Source organism: Tachysurus vachellii, chromosome 10, assembly GCF_030014155.1.
Source record: "Tachysurus vachellii isolate PV-2020 chromosome 10, HZAU_Pvac_v1, whole genome shotgun sequence".
NCBI classification, from domain to species: domain Eukaryota; kingdom Metazoa; phylum Chordata; class Actinopteri; order Siluriformes; family Bagridae; genus Tachysurus; species Tachysurus vachellii.
Window position 1 is genome coordinate 10,310,213 of NC_083469.1, and position 22,110 is coordinate 10,332,322.

General features: G+C 37.3%; 2 protein-coding genes and 1 non-coding gene across 3 annotated transcripts in view; all 3 read right to left on the reverse strand.

Moving 5' to 3' along the window:
- Positions 1–2,449: 2,449 nt before the first annotated feature.
- hs1bp3 (HCLS1 binding protein 3) lies at positions 2,450–8,925 on the reverse strand. Its single transcript, XM_060879932.1, has 7 exons — positions 8,693–8,925; positions 7,883–8,048; positions 7,374–7,581; positions 7,086–7,296; positions 4,885–5,000; positions 4,222–4,360; positions 2,450–3,329 (listed from the first exon to the last, which is right to left on the reverse strand). Exons 1-7 carry the CDS (start codon positions 8,716–8,718, stop codon positions 3,089–3,091), a joined length of 1,107 nt encoding a protein of 368 aa, XP_060735915.1. The 5' UTR covers positions 8,719–8,925; the 3' UTR covers positions 2,450–3,088.
- Positions 8,926–9,069: 144 nt separating this feature from the next.
- On the reverse strand, positions 9,070–9,151 carry trnas-aga (transfer RNA serine (anticodon AGA)). The gene has a single exon. It is a non-coding gene; the product is annotated as a tRNA-Ser (tRNA).
- A 5,917-nt stretch (positions 9,152–15,068) lies between these two features.
- Positions 15,069–22,110, reverse strand: part of LOC132852245 (latent-transforming growth factor beta-binding protein 2-like) — a 103,269-nt gene continuing 96,227 nt past the window's right edge. Inside the window, exons 28-35 of the mRNA XM_060879325.1 lie at positions 21,576–21,734; positions 21,374–21,460; positions 20,321–20,449; positions 19,850–19,990; positions 19,416–19,589; positions 19,008–19,286; positions 18,705–18,854; positions 15,069–16,880 (exon numbers count right to left, since the gene is read on the reverse strand). Of these exons, the coding sequence (XP_060735308.1) occupies positions 16,705–16,880; positions 18,705–18,854; positions 19,008–19,286; positions 19,416–19,589; positions 19,850–19,990; positions 20,321–20,449; positions 21,374–21,460; positions 21,576–21,734 (1,295 nt within the window). The 3' untranslated portion in view covers positions 15,069–16,704. The remainder of the gene's footprint in view (positions 16,881–18,704; positions 18,855–19,007; positions 19,287–19,415; positions 19,590–19,849; positions 19,991–20,320; positions 20,450–21,373; positions 21,461–21,575; positions 21,735–22,110) is intronic.

The following is a 22,110-nucleotide window of genomic DNA, read 5'->3' on the forward strand; positions in this document are numbered from 1 at the left end:
CAGGCAATGAAGGCAATGAATGAAATACTATACTATAATATGAATATATTTTGAATTATTTTGCATACTTATGCAGATGGTGGTGCAGTGGGTAGTGATGCAGCCTCGCGGCTCTAGGTTGACCAGTTTGATCATGAGCTGGGATTAATGTATCTGTGGAATTTTCACATCTTCTTTTCATGTTCATGTGGGTTTCGTCTGGGTTTTTGGGCTTGAAAAACATGCAGGCAGGTGAATTGGTTATGCTACATTTCCTATAAATGTGTGTGAGCGAGTGGTGTGTGTGTGTGTGTGTGTGTGTGTGTGTGTGTGTGTGTGTGTGTGTGTGTTTGTGAGTATGTGTGTGCTATTCTGCCTTGAAATCTGGTGTTCCGGGGAAAAGTTCTGGATGATCTGGACAAGATGAATGAATGAGTAAATAGTTATAAATATGCTTATTGAAAAATCCTTTTGGCTCTAATCAATTAATATTGATTAATATATAAAACTTAAACTGATACAGACAGTTAAAGCAGCTTCAATATCTCTGCATGGTCAGGGATCCCATCATTCTTTAAGGATTTCATTCTCTCATTACCTTGTTTTGTTTTTTTTTGTATAGATTTTATCATTTCATTTGTCTATTTGATTTGTTTTGTTAAAGATTACTTTTAAATGTAAAATGATTTGCTCACAAAAAAGGCTGAAGGCTTGCCCAGGGGTCAGGAAAAGACCAATCATGAAAAAGACGTCCATAATTTTTTGCCTACACTGTGTGCCTACTTTGTAAGAACATGAGTCAGTTTAAAATTCAGCTTCAGTGTCTCAGGGTTTTTTCCCCCAAAAAAGGTTAATAGAGGTCCCACAAACATGACCCTGCTTCCTGTACAGATGTGGCTCCAAACTGAATTCTGTTCTTATGAATTTGTTTCAAAGCCAACGCAAACTTTGTGCTTTCAGACCTGTGGTCATGTCTGAATGCCCTGTACCACTCGCTACAGTGGCTGTGATCACACAGCTAGGATCTGTCATACCTCAAAAGCACATCTGTATCCGCTGGCAGCCGGACTGATCTGGTCAAAACAGGGACACAAATACCACTACTGAATCAGATACATCTGGGGGATTGTGGGAAAGCCCACTGTTTTGATCTCTGCTGTGCTTTGAATTAAGTAACATCTGTTTCTGGGTCTGGGATGCTTTTACAGAGAATCAGACTCTTGTGGATTATGGATATGCTGAAACTTGGAAACTTTTCCTGGAAAGATTAAACTCAAAGTAATACATAAGGTATGACTAATAAAGAGAAATCATGCTGTCAATGAAGGAATTAATACTTAAGATTGGACCTAACATATTTTTGTTATTGGGGAGTGAAGCTGGACAAACAGAGAAGAAAACAGAAATCATCCACTCTGTTGGAATGTTCTTGGACAAAAACCCACTTTTAGGTTGATTCTGGCATTCTGCAATAATAGCACCAAGAGTACAAATACTAAACATAATGTTTTATTCAAATAATATAGTATTGTTAAATCATTAATATGATAAATTCCTAAAGCATAATACATTTTCTTGTTTGTTAAACAGTTGCAAGTGTTAAAATATAGAGAAACTGGTGTTATTGTCAGCTTGGACAAGGCAAATGAAACACCTGATTTTAGACCACAATAATCTATTGGTATGTTGGTAATGCCCTACAGTGGCTCAGTAATATTTAGATATGGTGACTATGCAAGCCATGGGTGATGTTTAACTTCACTTTCATGTTTATCAGATCACCTGCCTTGCTGTGTCTGTTGTGTGTATTTTCATCCTGATACATGGCAAGACCTTCAGGGTACAATGTTTGAACCACTGGGGCACATAGAACTCAAGAATGGAGTTTGAATAGTCTGTCACAGACTCATACATTTACACTGGATAACTTTTAACTTCCCTAAAATTAGTTCCCTTAAAACCCTCTGTAATAAAGTCTTTAGTCACAACAGTGTACAAAACAGCTAGGGACATCCCACTGACTAGCCAGCATAAGAAATATATAGCTTCTAGGTAAAGTAGAGCTTGAAATCAACTTTTCCCGGCGTTCATTCACTGAAAGCCTTTTGTGGGATTGGCCCTTTTTCACAGGGCCAAATGATTCAGACTGATTGATGGTTTAAACATGGCTAATTGTGGGTAATGATCTGTAATGCAGTCAAGCCTGATAAAAATCACCTTCTATAACCCTTCTCCTCTGTGTACACACCAGAAAGGGAAAGGGAAGTATTAAGCAGGCTGATAAGATACATATGCACATTATGCTTTGTTATGTCACTGATTAACCTGATCTGGATGTACAATGCAAATAAAATGAGCCACAATTGAATTCATTAGAGAAGCTAATGTTTTATCGCCCCCTTGTGTTTGATTCAAGTATCACATGTACATATATATAAAAAAAAAGAAATTCACACTGATTTATTTTAGTTTCCATTATTTTATTTTTTTTATTTTCTCTCTTCTTGTGCTGCTATGTGAACTTGAATTTTCCATATGGGGGAATTAATAAAGGTACATCTAAGGTACAAGTAACAGACAAACAAAAAGAAGAGTTTACTACAAAGTTTACTAGAAAGTTCCTGTATACTACAAAGAACAGGAGATTAAGTATATAAACATTTTTATAGGTATCAAAATGACTTTACAGCTACACAAATCACGTCCTCACAAATCAAAAAGTGTAAGGTCTATATGCCATTAAAAAAATTAATAATAATAATACTAATAATAATAATACCATAGTTTCTGTTTTCTTTATTAAACATTATTATTATTTCCAAAATCAAAATCAACTCACCAATATATGAATGTTAAATTATTTTATAAAGGTTCTTTCCTTCCTTTGAGTCTCTACAATATAATAACATCATATAATGGCATATAATAAAATCTACGTAGATATAGTCAATCATGTGAGCTTTATACGCGAGGGCTCATTTCAGAATGATATTCAGATATTGTCAGATCACCTACATACAAAACTCCTGTCTGAACAGAGATTAACAGAAGAATGTTTTAGTGTTGTTATGATGAAATGTTTTGCCTGGCTTGACCCTGAACAACAAAGCTAAAAGAGGTCCAGGTCCTCACTAGGAGCAGCCTCGTTCTGTTGGATATACTTTAAGATGTCGTGCTGATCCATTGCCTGGGCCACGGCTGGCTGAGGAAGTGCTCGTCCAGACTGTGACATGGAAGAGGGCTTGTGTGGAATTACTGGCTTGGCTTTCACTGCTGGTTTCTGGGCAACAGCTGGCTTTGGATGCACTGGTTTACTGATAGCTAAAAGTCTGTCCAAATTCTCCTCCACTCTATAATAAAATGAAAAAGTGAAAACAGTAATCTTTGATTCTGGTGAATTCTGTTTTTTGGCCTGTACAATGAATCGTGCTTATGTATTTATTAATATAATAATATATTCATATAATACATCTAACAGAAAATGACTAATCAGTAACAAGTTTAAAATCCAAATGTCTTGTGTAAGTGAGAAATTTTCTCAGATACAAATCTACATATCCTGTCAAATCTTGTCAACAGTGAAACTTAATTCACCTACAGATAGAGGCTGTGTATGAAAAATAAAACACAATGGGAATCGATTTGTGGGGATCGATTGATTTCAATAAGAGATTTATTTCAATCTTAAAAAAAAAGAAAGAAACAAATCATTTGGAGTCTCTCTAAAAAAGATTCAGTAGGTCAGGGTCTATCAGAAAAACACCATCAGAAAAAAATAAAAAATATATTACCCTAATATATATATTATAATGTGCCATGTTATAATAATGATATATAATATATATATATATATATATATATATATATATATATATATATATATATATATATATATATATATAGTACCCTTTTACCCTAATCATTTATTTCATGCTTCCAGCTGTCTGTGCACTCGAACCTTTACAGAGTTTTATTTAGTGGATGATCTACCAAAAACAGCTGAAAATGAACACGTGCCGTGACAGCTGGTCATACTATAACATGGGATGGCTACATTCTAATATAGATTTCCTTTCATTCTAATAAAACATTTTAAATCTGTAATGCTGTAAAGGGTCCATGCTATGTTTCCTCTGAACACCAGAAAGCTGTAAAGGATTTCTGTTGGGATTTTCATGGCAATTCTCTCAACATCGTCAGTCTTATCCCTGACTACAGAAAGGGTTAGTGTTAGTTACCTACCTAAAGAGATCATCCATATCATCATCTAGTTTGGTGTTAGCAGGGGCTTCACTCCTCTGGTAGGCGTTAGGAAGCAGCAAAGTGTCTCCAAGAGAGACAGTTCCACCTAAATCTGGATCCTCAAACAATTTCACGTCACCTGGAGGTACAGTTAGGGCCGGATGTTGTTCATTATAATACAATACATCAAACCCAACATGTTCAATGTTTTCTGCTTATCTTGAGGAAAAGTCTTAGATTAAACTCCTGCAATGTGCACACAGTAACAATAATATGCTAACACCAGTCCAAATAGTATTAACTACATAACTAGCAAAGCAGGCCATTTCAATTAGATCATCAACAAAAACTTTTGTGATTACTTTCTCATCATTAAGTGCGACTTGACTGTATGTAGCTAGGGTTTAAGATGAAGATCACATAAAGTCCTGGTGAATGTCCTGAAATAACCAAGTGGATATTTTAAGTTCTATTAAGGATATTGGCAGGGACTTATTTTTGATTGACACTCTACGTTTCTCTACTTGATGTACCTTTGTGCTTTTTAAGTTTTCCCACATGGGTTCATGGTCTGGTAGCAGTTGCACCCTAAACATATCTACAGTGTGTATACAGGATAGTTCATATACTTTTGGTGTAACACAGTTTAAAAGCCACACTCACTCTTTACCGCAGGCTGAAAAAGCTCCTTGTCTGGATCATCTTCTTCATCAAACAGAGAGAGTTTGGGTTTAGCTGCAGGTTTTGGTGCTGGCTTGGCAGGCTTAGGCTTCTTAGACCTACAATCAAGTAAAGGATGAGGGTATTATTGCAATATTTTTCAATTCTTTTACTATAATGGAAATTTAATAGAACTGATTCTGAAAGTTACATGATGTAATAATCTATAGACACAATACTGCATAAGAGATTTCTTGGATGTGAAAATAAAATAAATATTAAACAGGTTCTGTGAAATCTAAACAAAACTGTATTTCTTGTTATCGATTCACACTCAGTGATCTCTTATATTTTTTATCATCCCTCTAAACTACCTGAAGCCTTTTCATCAGAATATCGATTAAAAAAACAACAAAAAAAAAAAACACAAATTATTTCATCACGTTTCAGTTTCAGACACCTTTCTAAAGCCAAAAAAAGGCTGGTAAAGTCTTGTGATTTAAAACAGAAAGGGTGCTTTGTTAGAAAATGTGGGTGGAGGAGGCTGTCTGAAAGGGTACATCATAGAAACAGCTGCATAAAAAGAAAACTCTTTAAAAGTTCTGTTCCAGTAAGTGTGCTTGTGACTCACGGTGACGTAGAAAGGACGGCTTTCTGAATTTGAGACAAAACATCACAGCACTGTGTTCCTGCACACAACACTGCTATCATTCCAGGATGGGTGGTGACCCAAAAAATGGCATTTATCAGTTGTGGTATTTCAAATGTCTAGACGGTCCAATAAATCTGCTCACTTTGACACATGACTAAAACCATTTGTTTTTCAACCAACTGTAACTTGCTAGATAAGTAACCAGACAATTCTAAAAGAAGCAGATAGGCATTTCCTTATTTATTCAATAATAAACACAAGCACGTGACACCATACAAGTCAGTGTATGGCAACAATGCAGTGATTTTATTTCAAGAGAAGTCCTTAAGACTGTGGCTCATCGGGTTCTTGAAAATTCTCGGCTGGGATTTATAAAAAGCATTACCATAACGAGAGATGAGGATGAGTTTTCCAAAACATAGCACAAACGATTGACCTTTTATAGTAGCTTTATTTGGAACAGTGCTGAAGAGCATGTACTACTGGAAGATGTCCAGTAACATCAAATAGTCAAATCAGACATAATGAAGGATAAAAATAAAACCCTGCTTTATAACTGAGTGAACTAAAAAGAACTTTTCCACATTTACTAAAAAAAAAAAAATTGCTGAGAAACTGACCCTGAAACTTGTCGAGTATTCAGAGCATTTTGGGTTGTTCAGAGCATTATAGGGTTGTAAAGGCATTTTACCACTGAACCCATGACTGGGTGTTAGTTAGAAACAAAACAGAGCCAGTGAGCCAGTGCACAGGAATTACTGCAACTCTGGAAGATTCTCACTGCCTAATAAAGCCCTTTTTTTATATTTATTATAAAAATATCTTATTTTTTTTATTGGATTCTAAAACTCTAATTTTATGCTAAATATTTTCCATTAAAAAATCATAGTACCTTATATGCAGCCTAATTTAAGTATCCTTATTCCTAAAACTTGTATTAATTGATAAAAATGTAACGTGTAGAACTTAATATGTCATATAGCCCTGTCATACAGTCATCAAGCCAACAATTGATAAGACAAATCCTTAAGACTACTAAAAACACCACTAATGCAGCACAGCACAGGTTTCTTATAAAACAGCACAGCAATCTTATGACTGAAAAGAACAATGTGTATAGATCTCTGTAAGCTGAACTAGTTCAAGCAATGTTTTCCGATGCATTCATTACAGTTGACAAGTCATTTTTAAATACTAAACAATGAAACTGAGCAGCACTTAAATTAACCTACAGCACATGCCTTTGGACTGGGGCAGAAAACCAGAGTACCCTGAGGAAACCCCCTATTTACAGGGAAATCACATAAACTCCATGAACACAGGGTGATTTATCAAAGGTGGCTTTTTACTTCCATCCAAAGTAGCCAAAGAAATATTAAATTAAGCTACATATCAGTTACAAAAAAAAATCATTAAGTTTAATGATAAAAATAAGACAACGAATAGGTTTTCTATAACCAAACACTGCCATCTAGTGGACAACTTGTAAACTCCACTTTTTTGTCAGGTTGGACAATTTGTTCATTTGTCTGCTAAATAGATATATTCTTACCTAACACTGCCTAAGGGGTCAAACAGTTCCTCTTCATCTTCTTCCTCCTCTTCAGCTGCCTTTCCTACAATCACTAGCTTCTTCAGTTGCTCAGGCTGAGTGGTAGGTACCTCATCTTTCCCAAAAAAATCCAACCCGTCGTCTTCGTTCTCATCCTCTGGTACGTCAGGAGTATTGGAGGCTTTCACATCATGAAGCGTATCTTTTGCTCCTATGAAAGTCAACGCAAATTTGATTACACTAATGGGATAAATACAAATAATGCAATGCATAGACACAGTTTCTCACCTAAAAATTCCATAAGCTCTGGACAGGTAGAGAGTGTCGGATGTTTGGAAATAAAGCGGACAAGCTCATCAAAGGTCACTCGGCGTTCACGGATGTCAGATTCTCCAACAAAGAGCGCTTTACGGGGCATGACAGGCAGATGGATGCTCGGATACTGAGCCAACAACTTGAAGTAAAACTCATCAATTTCACTGTACTTCTTTGACACCTAAAGAAATAATAAAACAAAATTGCAATTAGCATATATTCTCTGAGGCCACAATTGCTACAAAGACATGATTGAAAATTGTATATCTATATAGTCTGCTTTTATTGTGTCACCTATGTATATGTAATGTATGTTTTTTTTTATTAGGGACTGGATATGTACACCCAAACAGGATTAAAACATTACTCTGGTTGAAGAAAGCATCTAAACACACCATTGGTTGTAAAATAAAGTAGAACATCTGATATGTTTCACCTTTGTCTTAGAGTTCACTTGCTAGATTATGAAATCAGACACTCACCACAAACTGGACAACATCTTCTGGTTTGTGTTTAGCAGATTTGAAGGGTGCAAGGCGTGTGATCACCACAATCTGGTACTCCACATGGCCTGTCATCATGGAACCCCGCACCTCCTGATACTGTGGAACCTGCAGGTCAATACCTGTAGCCTCATTCTGCAGAGGCCTAAGTAAAATAACATTATAATGACAATCTACATGAGTAAATACATAAAAACGACATTCACTCTATCCAAAAAGTTAAAGCTGAAGACAGAAACAACATGCAGTTTAGAGAGATTTGTTCAATATTGAAGTATTTGGAGTAAACATTCATACTTGGACACATGGTGGTGTGTGATTGTAACTTTTATGGCAAAACAGATGCTTTTGTACCTTCTCACACAACCATTTCCTATTCTCTAGTTTTATTATATATATATATATATATATATATATATATATATATATATATATATATATATATATATATAATTTGTATATACGAACCCAACCTTTGAGTATTTAATATAATAACAATCCAGGGATGCTACCACTAATCTGCTGTACCATTTCGTCTATGTTGTTTTTAACCTATACAGATTTATTTGTTATTTATTTCTAAACTGAGAGTCGTGAACCACATTTCACTGCACTTGTACTCTATATAATATTATATATGCAAACATATACAGGTATATACTGAAAAAAAATAATAATAATAAAACCCCGATATGGTTGTTTACTCTATCATTTCAGCCTAAACTGTCAGTACTAGCTAGCTAGTAACAGGAACCGTGGAACAGTTCAATAAACTTTCAGTAAAGTTACCTGTTAGTAACAAGTCCATCTGGCATTACTGAACGCTGCAAGGTTACTGCTAAATGTTTCACACTTATTACAAAAGCTTCATAATCGTTTCCTTCTCTCGGTTTGAGTAAATCTTGTGACTGAAACGTATACAGTGAGCTATAAAACAGACAGTACAAGTGACTAGCTTGTGGCTAAGTCACGGGACTCCTCCTTAGCATTCAACTTAGCTAGCAAACAAACTGTTGATGGATTGATTGGCAAAGATGTTAACGATAAGGCGCTGGATTTCGGGGGGATAACGTTTATAAATTAAACCTTAAGGTAAACGACCATAAAGATGTTAAGAATTTTTTTACTGAAGTAAAACACATTGAATAGAGTGGAAAAAGATACTTCGTAGTCGGCAGGATTCGAACCTGCGCGGGGAGACCCCAATGGATTTCTAGTCCATCGCCTTAACCACTCGGCCACGACTACAGACGCCCTAATGTTTTGACATTTGACACATGATGGCGCACTAACGCTTAAAATGTTTTAACATCTTAGCAAGGACATATCTTTCTCAAAAAATATTAATATACTAAAGTGTGAGTGTAATAGGTAAGTATCATACAGGTTCACATAAACAAAACATACACAGTTATCATACACTGATGCCCGCAGTCACTGCCTGTAGATTAATTGCTTTGTCCATTAAAATGATAGGGGTTGTGAGTAATTTTAGAGCTTCTCTGACATTGAGATGGTATGTTAGAGTGTTCTGTTCAGAGGGAGGTGAGGGGATCAACAATATGGAGAGTTGGCTCTGAACATAGGAACAGGGATCTTAAGCTTTTCTTTATTCACAGTTTAGTGGAGATACATCAGGCCCAATAATATGAAGGCTGGATTGATGGCTGTAGGATATGGACAGCAGTACGTACACAGATATGATCTAAAATGAAGGCTACTTGCTCTTCAATAGTGATTAATAGGCTTGTTATGTTGCTTTAAACATAACTGCAAAAATAACTTATCATACCCTACCATATACTGTAACTCGTTGAGAAAACACTGCTTTCAGCAGCTAAATATGTAACCGTAGTTATGCATTTTACCAAATTAGAAAGAAGAATTTCCTCCACATCATCCAAATTATCCTTCTTTTTTAGTTTTTGTTTTATACAGTGCTGCATTGAAGCTTTTCTGGCATGTTGTTGTGGCTAAACACCTTACTAATATTGTTTTTTGTTTTGTTTTGTTTTACATGAATTATTTTACCATGCATTAAATTATGTTTTGCCATGTCTGCTGATGATGTTGCTAACTTTACTAACTAATGTTTTTAACTATACTTTAATCATTTCAATGGGACTGATGTTAGAATTTAGTTCGGTCACAGACAAAAGCTGTAATACACACAGTTAAATTTGTCAGTGCCATTATATTAAATATAAGCACTTTAGGAACTCCGTCGTTGTGTGTGTCTGTGTGTGTGTATATATGTGTTTAATATTTCTTATTTAATTGATTTAATTAAGAATGTCGCTGTATTAAAAGAGGATGGGTGCAGGTGCTGTGTAAGTCGGTTTTGTTTGTCACTGTATCTTTTAATGTTTGTGTAACACTAAATAACATTTAGCACTAAGTGACCAAAATCTCAAACCACCATGTGCCGTATACTCCCTAGTGTGCTGTGTGACAGTCAATGTCCTTTAACACTCTCATTCTTTTCTGTTCCTTTTCCAATATGGGGTCAGGGAGCATGCATTGGTGTGTGGGAAATCTCTAGCCAAGAGTCACTGATACACTTTACAAGTGAACAAACAGCAGTTTTTCCTGCATGATGTACTTTGTATTCACGATCAACTGGGTATAGTCAATACTTTTTTCTCTGTTTTCATGTCAATACATTTCATATTATTTTCCCCTCCATCAGTTAATTCATATCTAATTCACCTTTCTCTAATTCAGCTCTAGGTTATATGTGAGTCAAATAAATTTACACCAGTATCTCTTGGAATGTTCTTTTATTTTACCGTTTGCTCATCATTTAATGCTGTGAACTTAGCCTTTTATAGAATTTTGTGGGTGTCACCGAATGCAAATCAGTTGTGCCATGCACACATCTGATCATTTACAGGTGATCGTAAAACCAGGGGAAATGTTTATTTTCGTTTGGCTCATGGAAACATTTGCACACATACTTATTAAAAGTAAAATGAGAAATAGTAACATCAGGAGGATGGCTACATGTCCGTGTTAAAGTGTTATCACACTATTACTTTCAAATATGTGTAATTTAGCTGAAATAATACATTAAAATATGAATTCTGAATTTGGAGTGTGTAAGTTCAAAATAAGTAAACAATCTTTATTAGTCATCACTAGCAGTGCTTGGCATGATTGTTGCTATGGCTACCAAACAAGAAAGATGCAGGGAATAATATTACTTTGACCTTTTTACAGGTTCTAAAAAGGCAGGCATAAGCTTTTACATTTACTAGAATCTACTGATGATTATTGATATCGCTATGAATATTACAAGATTTCATGAATCATCTCAAGGTCAATGGCAGACTGGGGTGGTGGTCCCTCTGTTTAAGAAGGGGGACCGGAGGGTGTGTTCCAACTACAGGGGGATCACACTCCTCAGCCTCCCCGGAAAAGTCTATGCCAGGGTACTGGAGAGGAGAATTCGGCCGATAGTCGAACCTCGGATTCAGGAGGAACAATGTGGGTTTCGTCCCGGTCGTGGAACACTGGACCATCTCTATACCCTCACCAGGTTGCTGGAGGGTTCATGGGAGTTTGCCCAACCAGTCCACATGTGCTTTGTGGATCTGGAGAAGGCATTCGACTGTGTCCCTCGTGGTGATCTGTGGGGGGTGCTCTGGGAGTATGGGGTCCGGGGCCCTCTGCTAAGGGCTGTTCGGTCCCTATATGACCGGAGCAGGAGTTTGGTTCGCATTGCCGGCAGTAAGTCAGACTTGTTCCCGGTGCATGTTGGACTCCGGCAGGGCTGCCCTTTGTCACCGGTCCTGTTCATTATTTATATGGACAGGATTTCTAGGCGCAGTCAGGGGCCGGAGGGAGTCCGGTTTGGGGACCACGGGATTTCGTCTCTGCTTTTTGCAGATGATGTTGTCCTGTTGGCTTCTTCAAATCAGGACCTTCAGCACTGGGACGGTGCACTGGGACGGTTTGCAGCCGAGTGTGAAGCGGCAGGGATGAGAATCAGCACCTCCAAGTCCGAGGCCATGGTTCTCAGCCGGAAAAGGGTGGCTTGTCCCCTTCGGGTTGGTGGAAAGCTCCTGCCTCAAGTGGAGGAGTTTAAGTATCTTGGGGTCTTGTTCACGAGTGAGGGAAGGATGGAGCGGGAGATCGACAGGCGGATCGGTGTATCTTCTGCAGTGATGCGGTCGATATACCGGTCTGTTGTGGTGAAGAAAGAGCTGAGCCGCAAGGCGAAGCTCTCTATTTACCAGTCGATCTACGTTCCTACCCTTACCTATGGTCATGAGCTTTGGGTCATGACCGAAAGGACAAGATCCCGGATACAGGCGGCCGAAATGAGTTTCCTCCGCAGGGTGGCTGGGCGCTCCCTTAGAGATAGGGTGAGGAGCTCGGTCACTCGGGAGGAGCTCAGAGTAGAGCCGCTGCTCCTCCACATCGAGAGGAGTCAGCTGAGGTGGCTCGGGCATCTGTTCCGGATGCCTCCTGGACGCCTCCCTGGGGAGGTGTTCCGGGCATGTCCAACCGGGAGGAGGCCCCGGGGAAGACCTAGGACACGCTGGAGGGACTATGTCTCTCGGCTGGCCTGGGAACGCCTCGGTATTCCCCCGGAGGAGCTGGAGGAAGTGTCTGGGGAGAGGGAAGTCTGGGTGTCCCTGCTCAGACTGCTGCCCCCGCGACCCGGCCCCGGATAAGCGGTAGAAGATGGATGGATGGATGGATCTCAAGGTCAAGGGTCAATTTTAATTCTATAATTCAAGATAACGAATACGACCACCCAAAAGTCATTAGAGGGAGACCTAATTATCAGAAACACCCAAAATGAAGAAGACATGGCATCTCTTTCATATGATATTTATGACTTTATTGCCAGTATTATTAAAGGACCTTAAATTAAGTTGTTCAGATTCATAATCGCAGTGCATTTCCAGTAAACATTCAGCTTCTTAAATGATGAGGTATGTAGCACATTCTGAATTTCCACTACAAATCAAACACAACACATTTCAACTGTGTAATATCGACATACTACACAAGGTGACTGTAAATCAAGGATTTTGGCTCGATGGCATGCTGCTTGAGCTTAGACATGGAGCAGAGAACACTTTGATCATTTATTCCCAATTCGGATTCACAGGAACTAATGTAAGAGCATTACTGTCAGCACCCGTGATTGGCTGAACACATAATGAGAAGCATTCTTGAGAGACATCCAGGAGTGTGTATCATGGACAAATTCTGGAAAAGTGATTGAGGGTGAGTGGCCTGAAATGCACACAACCTTTTCCTCAGGCACATCCTCTTAGAGCCATATAAAATTTGAACACTAGTGTTTTTGATCTTAGGTGTTTAAGATTTTACATGACCCAAGTCTGACTCTTCTCTACTCAGTGTTTGTGGCTAGAGGTTATAGAAAATACACTTTCCTTTTTAATCAAAAATCCTTTGTAATCCTGAGTTATTTTTGCCATTGAAGTTAAATTTCAAGGTTTTTTTGCACTGTTGCCTGTGCCAGACTTATAATCCTCCAAACCCTCATAGCTTTTTTAACAGAAATTCAACATCTGTGAGTTAGGCATGTGAGAACATAGCAGAACAAGCATTAGTTTTGCTTACTCTTTTGCTTTGTATGTACTTGTATGTAAACGTACATGGCATGTGTTATGCTTGGCTATGCCCCCTCCGTTTCCTCTGAGCCACAGACAATACTTGTCAATCAGGAAGCTCTATAGGACCATGACATATGCCACAATTTTATAAGCCAAGTCCTCGTATGGTGGACCATTGGGTCTATATTCTGTAAGCTGTCTAAGCCTTTGTTAGACAGGTTACAGAATCACTGGGCATGTGGTAGCCTAGTGGTAAAGGTGTTGGGTTACTAATCAGAAGGATATGAGTTCAATCTCAGGTTCACCAAGCTGCCACTGTTGGGCCCCTGATCAAGGCCCTTAACCCTCAATTGCTCAGTTGTTGTATAAGAATGAGATGATGTAAGTCACTCTGGATATGGGTGTTAGGGCATAAGGCGCACTGTGACAGCACTGCTTTTAGTTAATTCCATATACCAAACAGGGGTTTCATTCCTGAGAATTATTCCCGAGATTTATGCCAGCAGATGTCTGTTTCATTATAAAGTATGAGAAAAGACATTTGCACAAAACAGCAATGCTGTTATATAAATGTATTTTTTTCCTTTACAAGACAATTAGCATCACATCACATCTGAGTGAATGAGAGCTCAGAGGTTCAACCTTTGTGCTGTTGGCAGAGATGCTGTGAAAATGAATGTATGCAGAAGCAGTTAAAGGAGCAGTTAAAGTTCACACACTCTCCATGTTCACAGATTCTCCTCCTTACATTCATCACCTTAGGCACATGTCATACCTGCTGTAACTGTTAAAAAAAGCTTAAAGATTTTAGTGTCAGTAAAGCATGGGGAAAAAGAGGCATTTATTCATCATATACACATTATAGCACAGTGATACACTGTTTTTTGCATATCACAGCTTTTTAGAAAGCTGACATCAGAGCACAGGGTCAGTGATGATAAGGTTAACCCTGGAGCAGATAGAGATATGGACCTTGCTCAAAGGCCCAACAGTGGCATCTTGTCTGATATACTTGTAGATTATGACTTAAAAATAAATTCACACAAAGTGTGACTGTGTAATTTCTGTGAATTTCTATCAAGTCCACTAACACTCTTACTTAAAATTTTGTGTTTCTATTTTTTCATAAATGATCCGTAAATGTTGTGGTTGTGGATTTAAATCCTGTTTAAAATGGAAACATAAATGTCACCTCTTATTCATGTGAAGAAAAAGCTTCAGATACATGTCCGGTGCAAATTATATGATATTACTTAATTAAGTAGCGTATTGAACAGCATAGTAGAAAATGCCAAAGTGGTGTTCTCCATTTCCTGTGGGTGCCAGTGGCTGGGGGTCATAAGAATAAGAATGTGAATCAGAAAAGCGTGTGCTACAGCCAGCAACAGTAAATATACAGGACATCTAATTTGTATGATTGGTGTAGGTAATTTACTTCAGGTATGTAAGTAACAATGTAACTATGCCTTGTAATTTATTGTTTTTTATAGATTGTTTGTGTTAGTTAGCCTGATCTTGGAAGTTTATCATATTTAGAAGGTATTTATACAAAAATCACAAAAGACACAACGTCATTTTTCAGACTTTATTGTCCGGAAACAACTACAGTCAGAGGTAATCAAATGGAATGAACAAAACAGGGTGGACCACCAAAATAAGGGCTCATTCCTACAGCCTACTCGTAACCATCTTCATAAGTTTAAAATTGCCTTCCAAAATACCAAAAATTAAAGGTGATGGAGACTTCATTTCAATACATAAACTGAGCACGGGTTGCACAGTGTCCATTGAGACTCCACTGAAAATGGTAGTGAGTACAGACACATATAACTTGTCTTTTTCTATATGGAAAAATGATCATCAGTTTCTATCAAGTGACGTTGGTATATATAGACAGGTGCCATATTAAAGGGAAAAAAGAGTTATGCTGTGTGCGGTAGTTTGCAAGCATGGTTTGGATCCAGCTATTCGGTTAGAGTGAACATCACATTGCACATCAATACTACATGAATCTGACAGATCACCTTTATTCTATGCTGAAACATCTCTATCCTGATTAGAGACTGATGTTAAACAGTGCTCTCTCCCACCATCTTCAAAACAACGAAAGAAACACCTTTCGGAGAAATGGTGTTCCTCACAGTTCTAGTTAACTTGTAGAATCTGTGCCATGGTTCATTGAAGCTGTTCTGGTGGCTCATTGTAGTTTTACACTACTTCTATTTATTACAAATGTATTTCAATAATAATTTGTCTATCTGCTCTTCTGTAATATTCAGGCTGCTATAATCCAAGTAGTAAAATGTTTAATCTGTTATAGTATACATGTCATATTGCTCAACGGCAGGACATAATATTTCGTTTAAATGTGGTTTGCATTGTCTATAAGGCAACTTTAAATCTGTTGAAAATCTAGCCAGCAATAATGGATGCAAGTATTTCAGTTCAAAGTAGACTATGTAATTATCAAGCAAATGTGACACACATTAATGTGTTGCTGAACTAGGTGTTCACTGGATTGAAGGCACCACATAACGTTAGTTAAAAAGTGCACTCATTCCATAAAATAACATTTCATAGTCTGCTCCACAGGGCAGGATACATACACTTTATCTGATACAGTGTAAACCTTTTTTTCCATACATAAAAGATAGTGCTACAAAACATTTGTACAGAGATCTATAAATCTACAGGGTTAATCAGATTTTTTTGTATCTTTTTTTTTTTTTTTTGGTCAAACAAAATATTGAGTGTACTGAATGAGTTTATTAGAATATATAACAAACCAAATTAAATACATAGTACTAGATCTGTACAACAATCCCAAACCCTGTCAATGAAGCCTCGAACCACAATCCTGAGCTGGAATGACCTCCGATAACAAAATATGTGTATAAATTCTAAATAAAGTACATGTAATCACCATCTGAGTAACATTCAGAATGCTGTGCATATCACTTTATGCTCGAGAACCAATCAAAAACCGAGTCACACTTAAACTTGTTTTCTTTAAAAATCACTCGTTATGTACAAGACGGAATGGGCTTGTATTTGTGTGTAAATGTCAGTGTGTGTATGTTTGGAGCTCAGCTGGCTCGGCTTCACTGATGCAGGTTTAGTGTCAGTCATTTAGAAAAATGATGTAGGAGAGAGAGAGAGAGAGAGAGCGAGAGAGAGAGAGAGAGAGAGAGTGAGAGAGAATATGCATCAATATCCCACAGTCTGGGCAACAGAGTCATTGTCTTCTGGGATACACTCGTGGGGTTTAGAAGAAGCCAAAAATCCTGGCAGGCAAGTGCATTTGTATGATCCCTCTGTATTGGAACACACTCCATTCTTACACAGCTCCACTTTGTCACTGATATCCTCACATTCATTTATATCTGAAAGAGGAAGAGGTGACAAAAGAATCAAGCTGAATGTGAGAGGTATGTAGAAAAAAAATTACTCAGCGGAAGCAAAACTGGATATGGATAGTAAAAGGGCTGGAAAAGGATTATGATTTGCAGCTAATATCAGGTGAGTCTTGGAGGAGTTTGAATAAAACAAACTACCACAAACTGACTAACACCAGTCTGAACACACATTGAAGCAGTCTACAGCTGATGGAAGAGTAAATCTTAATCAAAACATAATTGGCATCTGAAGTATGAATATGCAGTGATATTTAATTTGAAATAAAAAAATTACTGAGTCAGTACTCAGTCAGTGAGAAAGTTCTCATTATTTCATCAGAAACACTTGAAATGAAAAAGACATGGAATCTTGTTTATATGAAAGATATAATACTATGCAATACTTTTGTTAATAAAGCTTTTTTTTTTTTTTGCCAGTGTCACATCAGGACCTTAAATTAACTGGTTCAGATTCATAATTGAAGTGCGCTTGTTATTTAAGAAACATTCAGCTTCTTAAATGATGAGGTATGTAGCACATTCTGAATTTCCACTACAAATCAAACACAACACATTTGTGAAATATCGACATACTACACAAGGTAACTGTAAATCAAGGATTTTGGCTCGCTGGCATGCTGCGTGAGCTTAGACATGGAGCAGAGAACACTTTGATCATTTATTCCCAATTCGGATTCACAGGAACTAATGTAAGAGCATTACTGTCAGCACCCGTGATTGGCCAAACACATAATGAGAAGCATTCTTGAGAGACATCCAGGAGTGTGTATCATGGACAAATTCTGGAAAAGTGATTGAGGGTGAGTGGCCTGAGATACACGCAACCTTTTCCTCAGGCACATCCTCTTAAAACACAAGATTGTACATGATCCAATTCTTACTCTTTTTTTCTCTATCAATGGATAGAAGTTATAGACAATAACCTTCTTCAAAGCGTTTCTAATAAAGGAGTTTTGCCATTAAAGTTAAATGTCATGTTTTTATGCTGCTGTCTGTGCCAATATCCTAATCCTCTAAACCCTCAACTTTTTTTAAATAGAATACCAGCATTTGTGTGTCAGGTATGTGGGAATATAGCAATGCTTCAATGTACTGCATAACTAATTTCACATCAAGCATTAGGTTTGTCTTATTCTTTTGCTTTGTTTCAGGGTGTATACTATATACATAACATTTAACCTTCAAGAATTCTGGTGCTGAAGTGTGATGGAGAAAGATTATAATCTTTATTTTTATAGCACTTTTTAGTTTGAGTCTAGACTGCTGTAAATATAAAAAGTTAAACAAAGTAAAATGTTGATATAATCTACAATCATTAATGAAATGACTATAAAACTTTATGCAAGGTGGCCTGGGAAAACTCACTGTGACTGATCTCTGAAGTGAATAAAGTAAAGGCAAGACATCTTTACTTTAAGCAAATATACGCATGAAAAATGAATAAAAAGTCAGTATTACTAAAGTTGTCTATAACCTTCCTAGCTAAGTGTGATTATTTCCTTTCACTTTGTCACTTGGACTTGAGAATCAACTGATACTGATAACAATCTGGTTATGTTTCAAAAATAATTTACTTTCTTTTGATTAGAGCGCTTCAGAGTTGAGACTTGAGAGTTGTGTATTTCATATAAAAATCACTTATATTGTAAATATAATATACACTATAACAAATCTAAATTCTATCATTATATCATATATATATCATATATAGACACTATATAAAAGTAAGTATAAAGTAAGTATAAAATATATGAATGATGGAGAAATAAATGAGAGAATATATAGCTTTACCAATACACGCCATCTTGCTTAAGTTTAGTTCATAGCCATCAAAGCAGTCGCATGTGTAGCCCTCTCGCACACGGACACATCGGCCATTTTCACAGCCATTCAAGATGCCACATTCTTCTGCCTGTAAACCCTCAAATCCTGCACTATGTTCTGAAAGAAAAATAGCAGACAGGATGGAATCACAGACACTTTCACATTGTGATTATGAAGAGCTTGTGCTTGAATTAAAAAAGTCCATCACTACCTAACTATGATTAGTTATGCATGCACAAGTATGTTTTTCCTAAGGAAGAATGAAGCTACCTCTGTAAGGGTCAATTCGGCGGGGTGGCTGGTGCTCTCTGAGTCTGGGCACAGGTACTGGTCCTTCCTCTCTAGAGCTGTAGTCATTTGAGCGATCAGTAAAGGAACCACTCAAAGGACCTTCAGCTCCATAGAAGGTCTCACCTCCCAAAACGCCATAGTTACCCCAGTACGGTGAACCATTGGGTCCCTCGTGTGACGATTCGGGTCCATATTCAAAGCCTGGTTGCTCCCGTAGGCTGTCTCTATTACCCAGGTTACACAAAATAGCAAAAGCATCTGTATGGAGACACATCACATTTTGTATTAGTTGTGTAAGCTTATGTCAGAGTGTCTGGGTTCTATAGAGTAAGCTTAACATTTCCATAAACATGTGTATAGCTAGAAATAAATATTAAAAAAACTCACCGGAAGATTTTTCAGGGCAAAATGCACACTGTAGCCCCCAGGCAATACCATAGAGACAGCAACACTCAGTGTAGGTAGTTGAAATACCAAGCATTGGATTAATGCATGTGGTATCAGGTTTAAGGTCCCGCCAGCAGATGTCTGTGTGAATATAATCCTCATCAAGGAAAGAACCTATAGGCAGAAAGAGATACAAGAGTATAATGGGTATATATATACAGCAGGTATCAGCAGGTATAAAATGAAATTATTACATTATGTAAGATTATCTCACAAAATCTCACTTGCAATGATAGGATCATATAACGTATTATTATAACATTATTCACTACACATCAGTCATGTTTCATGGATTCAATGTTATGGCTGATCAGTGTGTATGCATATTTTTTTATATATTTGAATTTGTATATATTTGTATGGATTTGTATTACCCTCAGTGCTGTTGGCAGAGATGCAGCGGCGCTGTGTGTCATCCAGGATTAGTGGAGGAGTGCAGAAGCAGTTAAAGGAGCCAGGGGTGTTCACACACTCTCCATGTTCACACGTATTCTCTTCCTTACATTCATCGTCGTCTGAGGCACATGTGCAGAGTACAAGCTTATACCAAATGCATTTCCTTGATGTGATGTTACAGTACGTGCTGTGACTGTCTACAAGAACAATCTATAATACACTACCAGAACAACAGAATCATTTATTTTTATATGAAAAACATGGCATGAGTTGGGGCAGTGGATCCTTCATCTTTTTTTTGGTTAGACTCTAAAGCAGTGTATGTGCATTGAAATGCTTCCTAAAATGAAAGCACTAAAATGAAAGTACTATGTAGCATCTTAACATATTAAAACATTTAGTTTTATTTGTTTGCTTGTTTTTTAACAGAATGAATTAAAATGACTTACCAACACACTCCATACGGAGGTTGTCATAGTAATATCCGCTATGACAGTAGCAGTTGTACGAGGCGTAGGCGTTTTCACAATAACCATTTTTACAAATTTCTGGACCAAACATCTCACACTCATCTGCATCTGTGGACAAGAGTACATTGTTGAAATGATATGTCATTCAAAATATACATTATAAATATCTCTTCAATCTAATTGGTCAAATCTATATACACATATGATAAAATATGTAGAATTTCACCATGAGAACACTAGGCATTTATTCTAGAAAAAATAGTAGAACGTTCCCTGTTTTTTATTCTGTTATTATAAATGAAAAATTAAAGTGTTTATTTGAGGACTCTGGACTTTCAAGATGGCTGTAATAGTCACACTATTAATTAATAAAATTAAATTCTTGGCACTAAATGCCAGAACCACAGTGGTGTCAACACTTCTATTGATGCATATTTTGTGATAAATTTGGTTAAATACATGGCCAAGTCCAAAATGTGAAAAAGAAAGAACTTATGATAACAAAAATGTAGTTTAGGTACTTTCACTGTAATACTTATCCATCCTGATCATCCTGATCATTACCATGGTCTAGTCTTGACTCTGTTTGGTCTCAATATTGTCTCTAAATGTTATCTTAAAATAACAAGCTTCTCTTTAGCTTCTTCTGATCCTTGCAGCAATGTCTTTGTCTGGATTTGTACAATATTTAGAGTTTTCCATTGGACCCAAACAAGTAAACCTTAATGCCCAACATCACCAATGGGGATACATCTAATGTAGACAATCTAGTCCTGCTTGTTACAGATGCCTAAAATAACCTTAAAATACCTCAAACAAGGAAGATCTCATATACTGAATGGATAGATAGGCAGACAACTGGAAATATGACAATTATTGTATATAGATCCAGAAAATGCCTTGAACATGAACATTTAAGTAGCAACTCTAATCTTTGCTATAATATTAAAAGACTTATTCTGGTCATGCCAGGATATTGATTATCTGATAACACTGTTAAGTGAATAGAAAGCACTGCAGATGCAAAAATACCTCTAGTCAGGAGCTGACTGATGCCTTGGACTGAGGTGATGATGGGAAGAATGCCAGCACCATGAGGACACAGCTCAGAATATTCCACTGAGAAGATAAACATTCAAAATAACTTCCAGGAGACACATTCACATTCACCGATTAGGTATATTTAAAGCAAAGGGTCAATAAAAACACAACAAAATTAATGGTGGTACTCTACCTTGTCCACTTTGTGGACATGGGTGTATATTGCAGTTGTCTCCCCAACCTGCTCCCACGGTGCAGCAGCATTCCGGCTTGGTGACATTTCTGGAGAGCACATTTTCACAGAAGTTGGCACCGTTTAGGTTGTAGTAGCAATCCTTCCTCTGTTCGTCATCTACGGCATCATGGGGAGAAGCAGGACATTACATTGAACATATAAATTACACCAGTCAGAAAGCTACAAGACAGAGAGGCACTATAAAGCAGTTTGTATACTGTTAGTCCATGCACTAAACGGGATTAAACTAAAGTCCCTGAAATATGAAAATGCAGTTGCTCTCTAGGCCTGATGAATTCAACAGTGTCACAGGAAACTGGAATCATTGCTCACTCAATGCTGTAATATTTACTGAATATTTCAAACACAGCCTGAATGACCCGATCAAAGTTCTATGGCATCTCGCCATATTTACACAACAGATTGAACAACTGACAGAGCCAACAATCTTGTTTTTTAATCAGTTGATTGGAATATCAAGAGATTTAGAACA

Excerpts from the sequence above, each read along its gene's own strand:
- hs1bp3 (XM_060879932.1), bottom strand. The coding sequence starts at position 8,718 with ATGCCAGATGGACTTGTTACTAACAG. Across the intron at positions 5,001-7,085 it reads GACCCCTTAGGCAGTGTTAG|GTCTAAGAAGCCTAAGCCTG; the intron begins GTAAGAATATAT and ends ACTTGATTGTAG. Across the intron at positions 3,330-4,221 it reads GATATGGATGATCTCTTTAG|AGTGGAGGAGAATTTGGACA; the intron begins GTAGGTAACTAA and ends ATTTTATTATAG.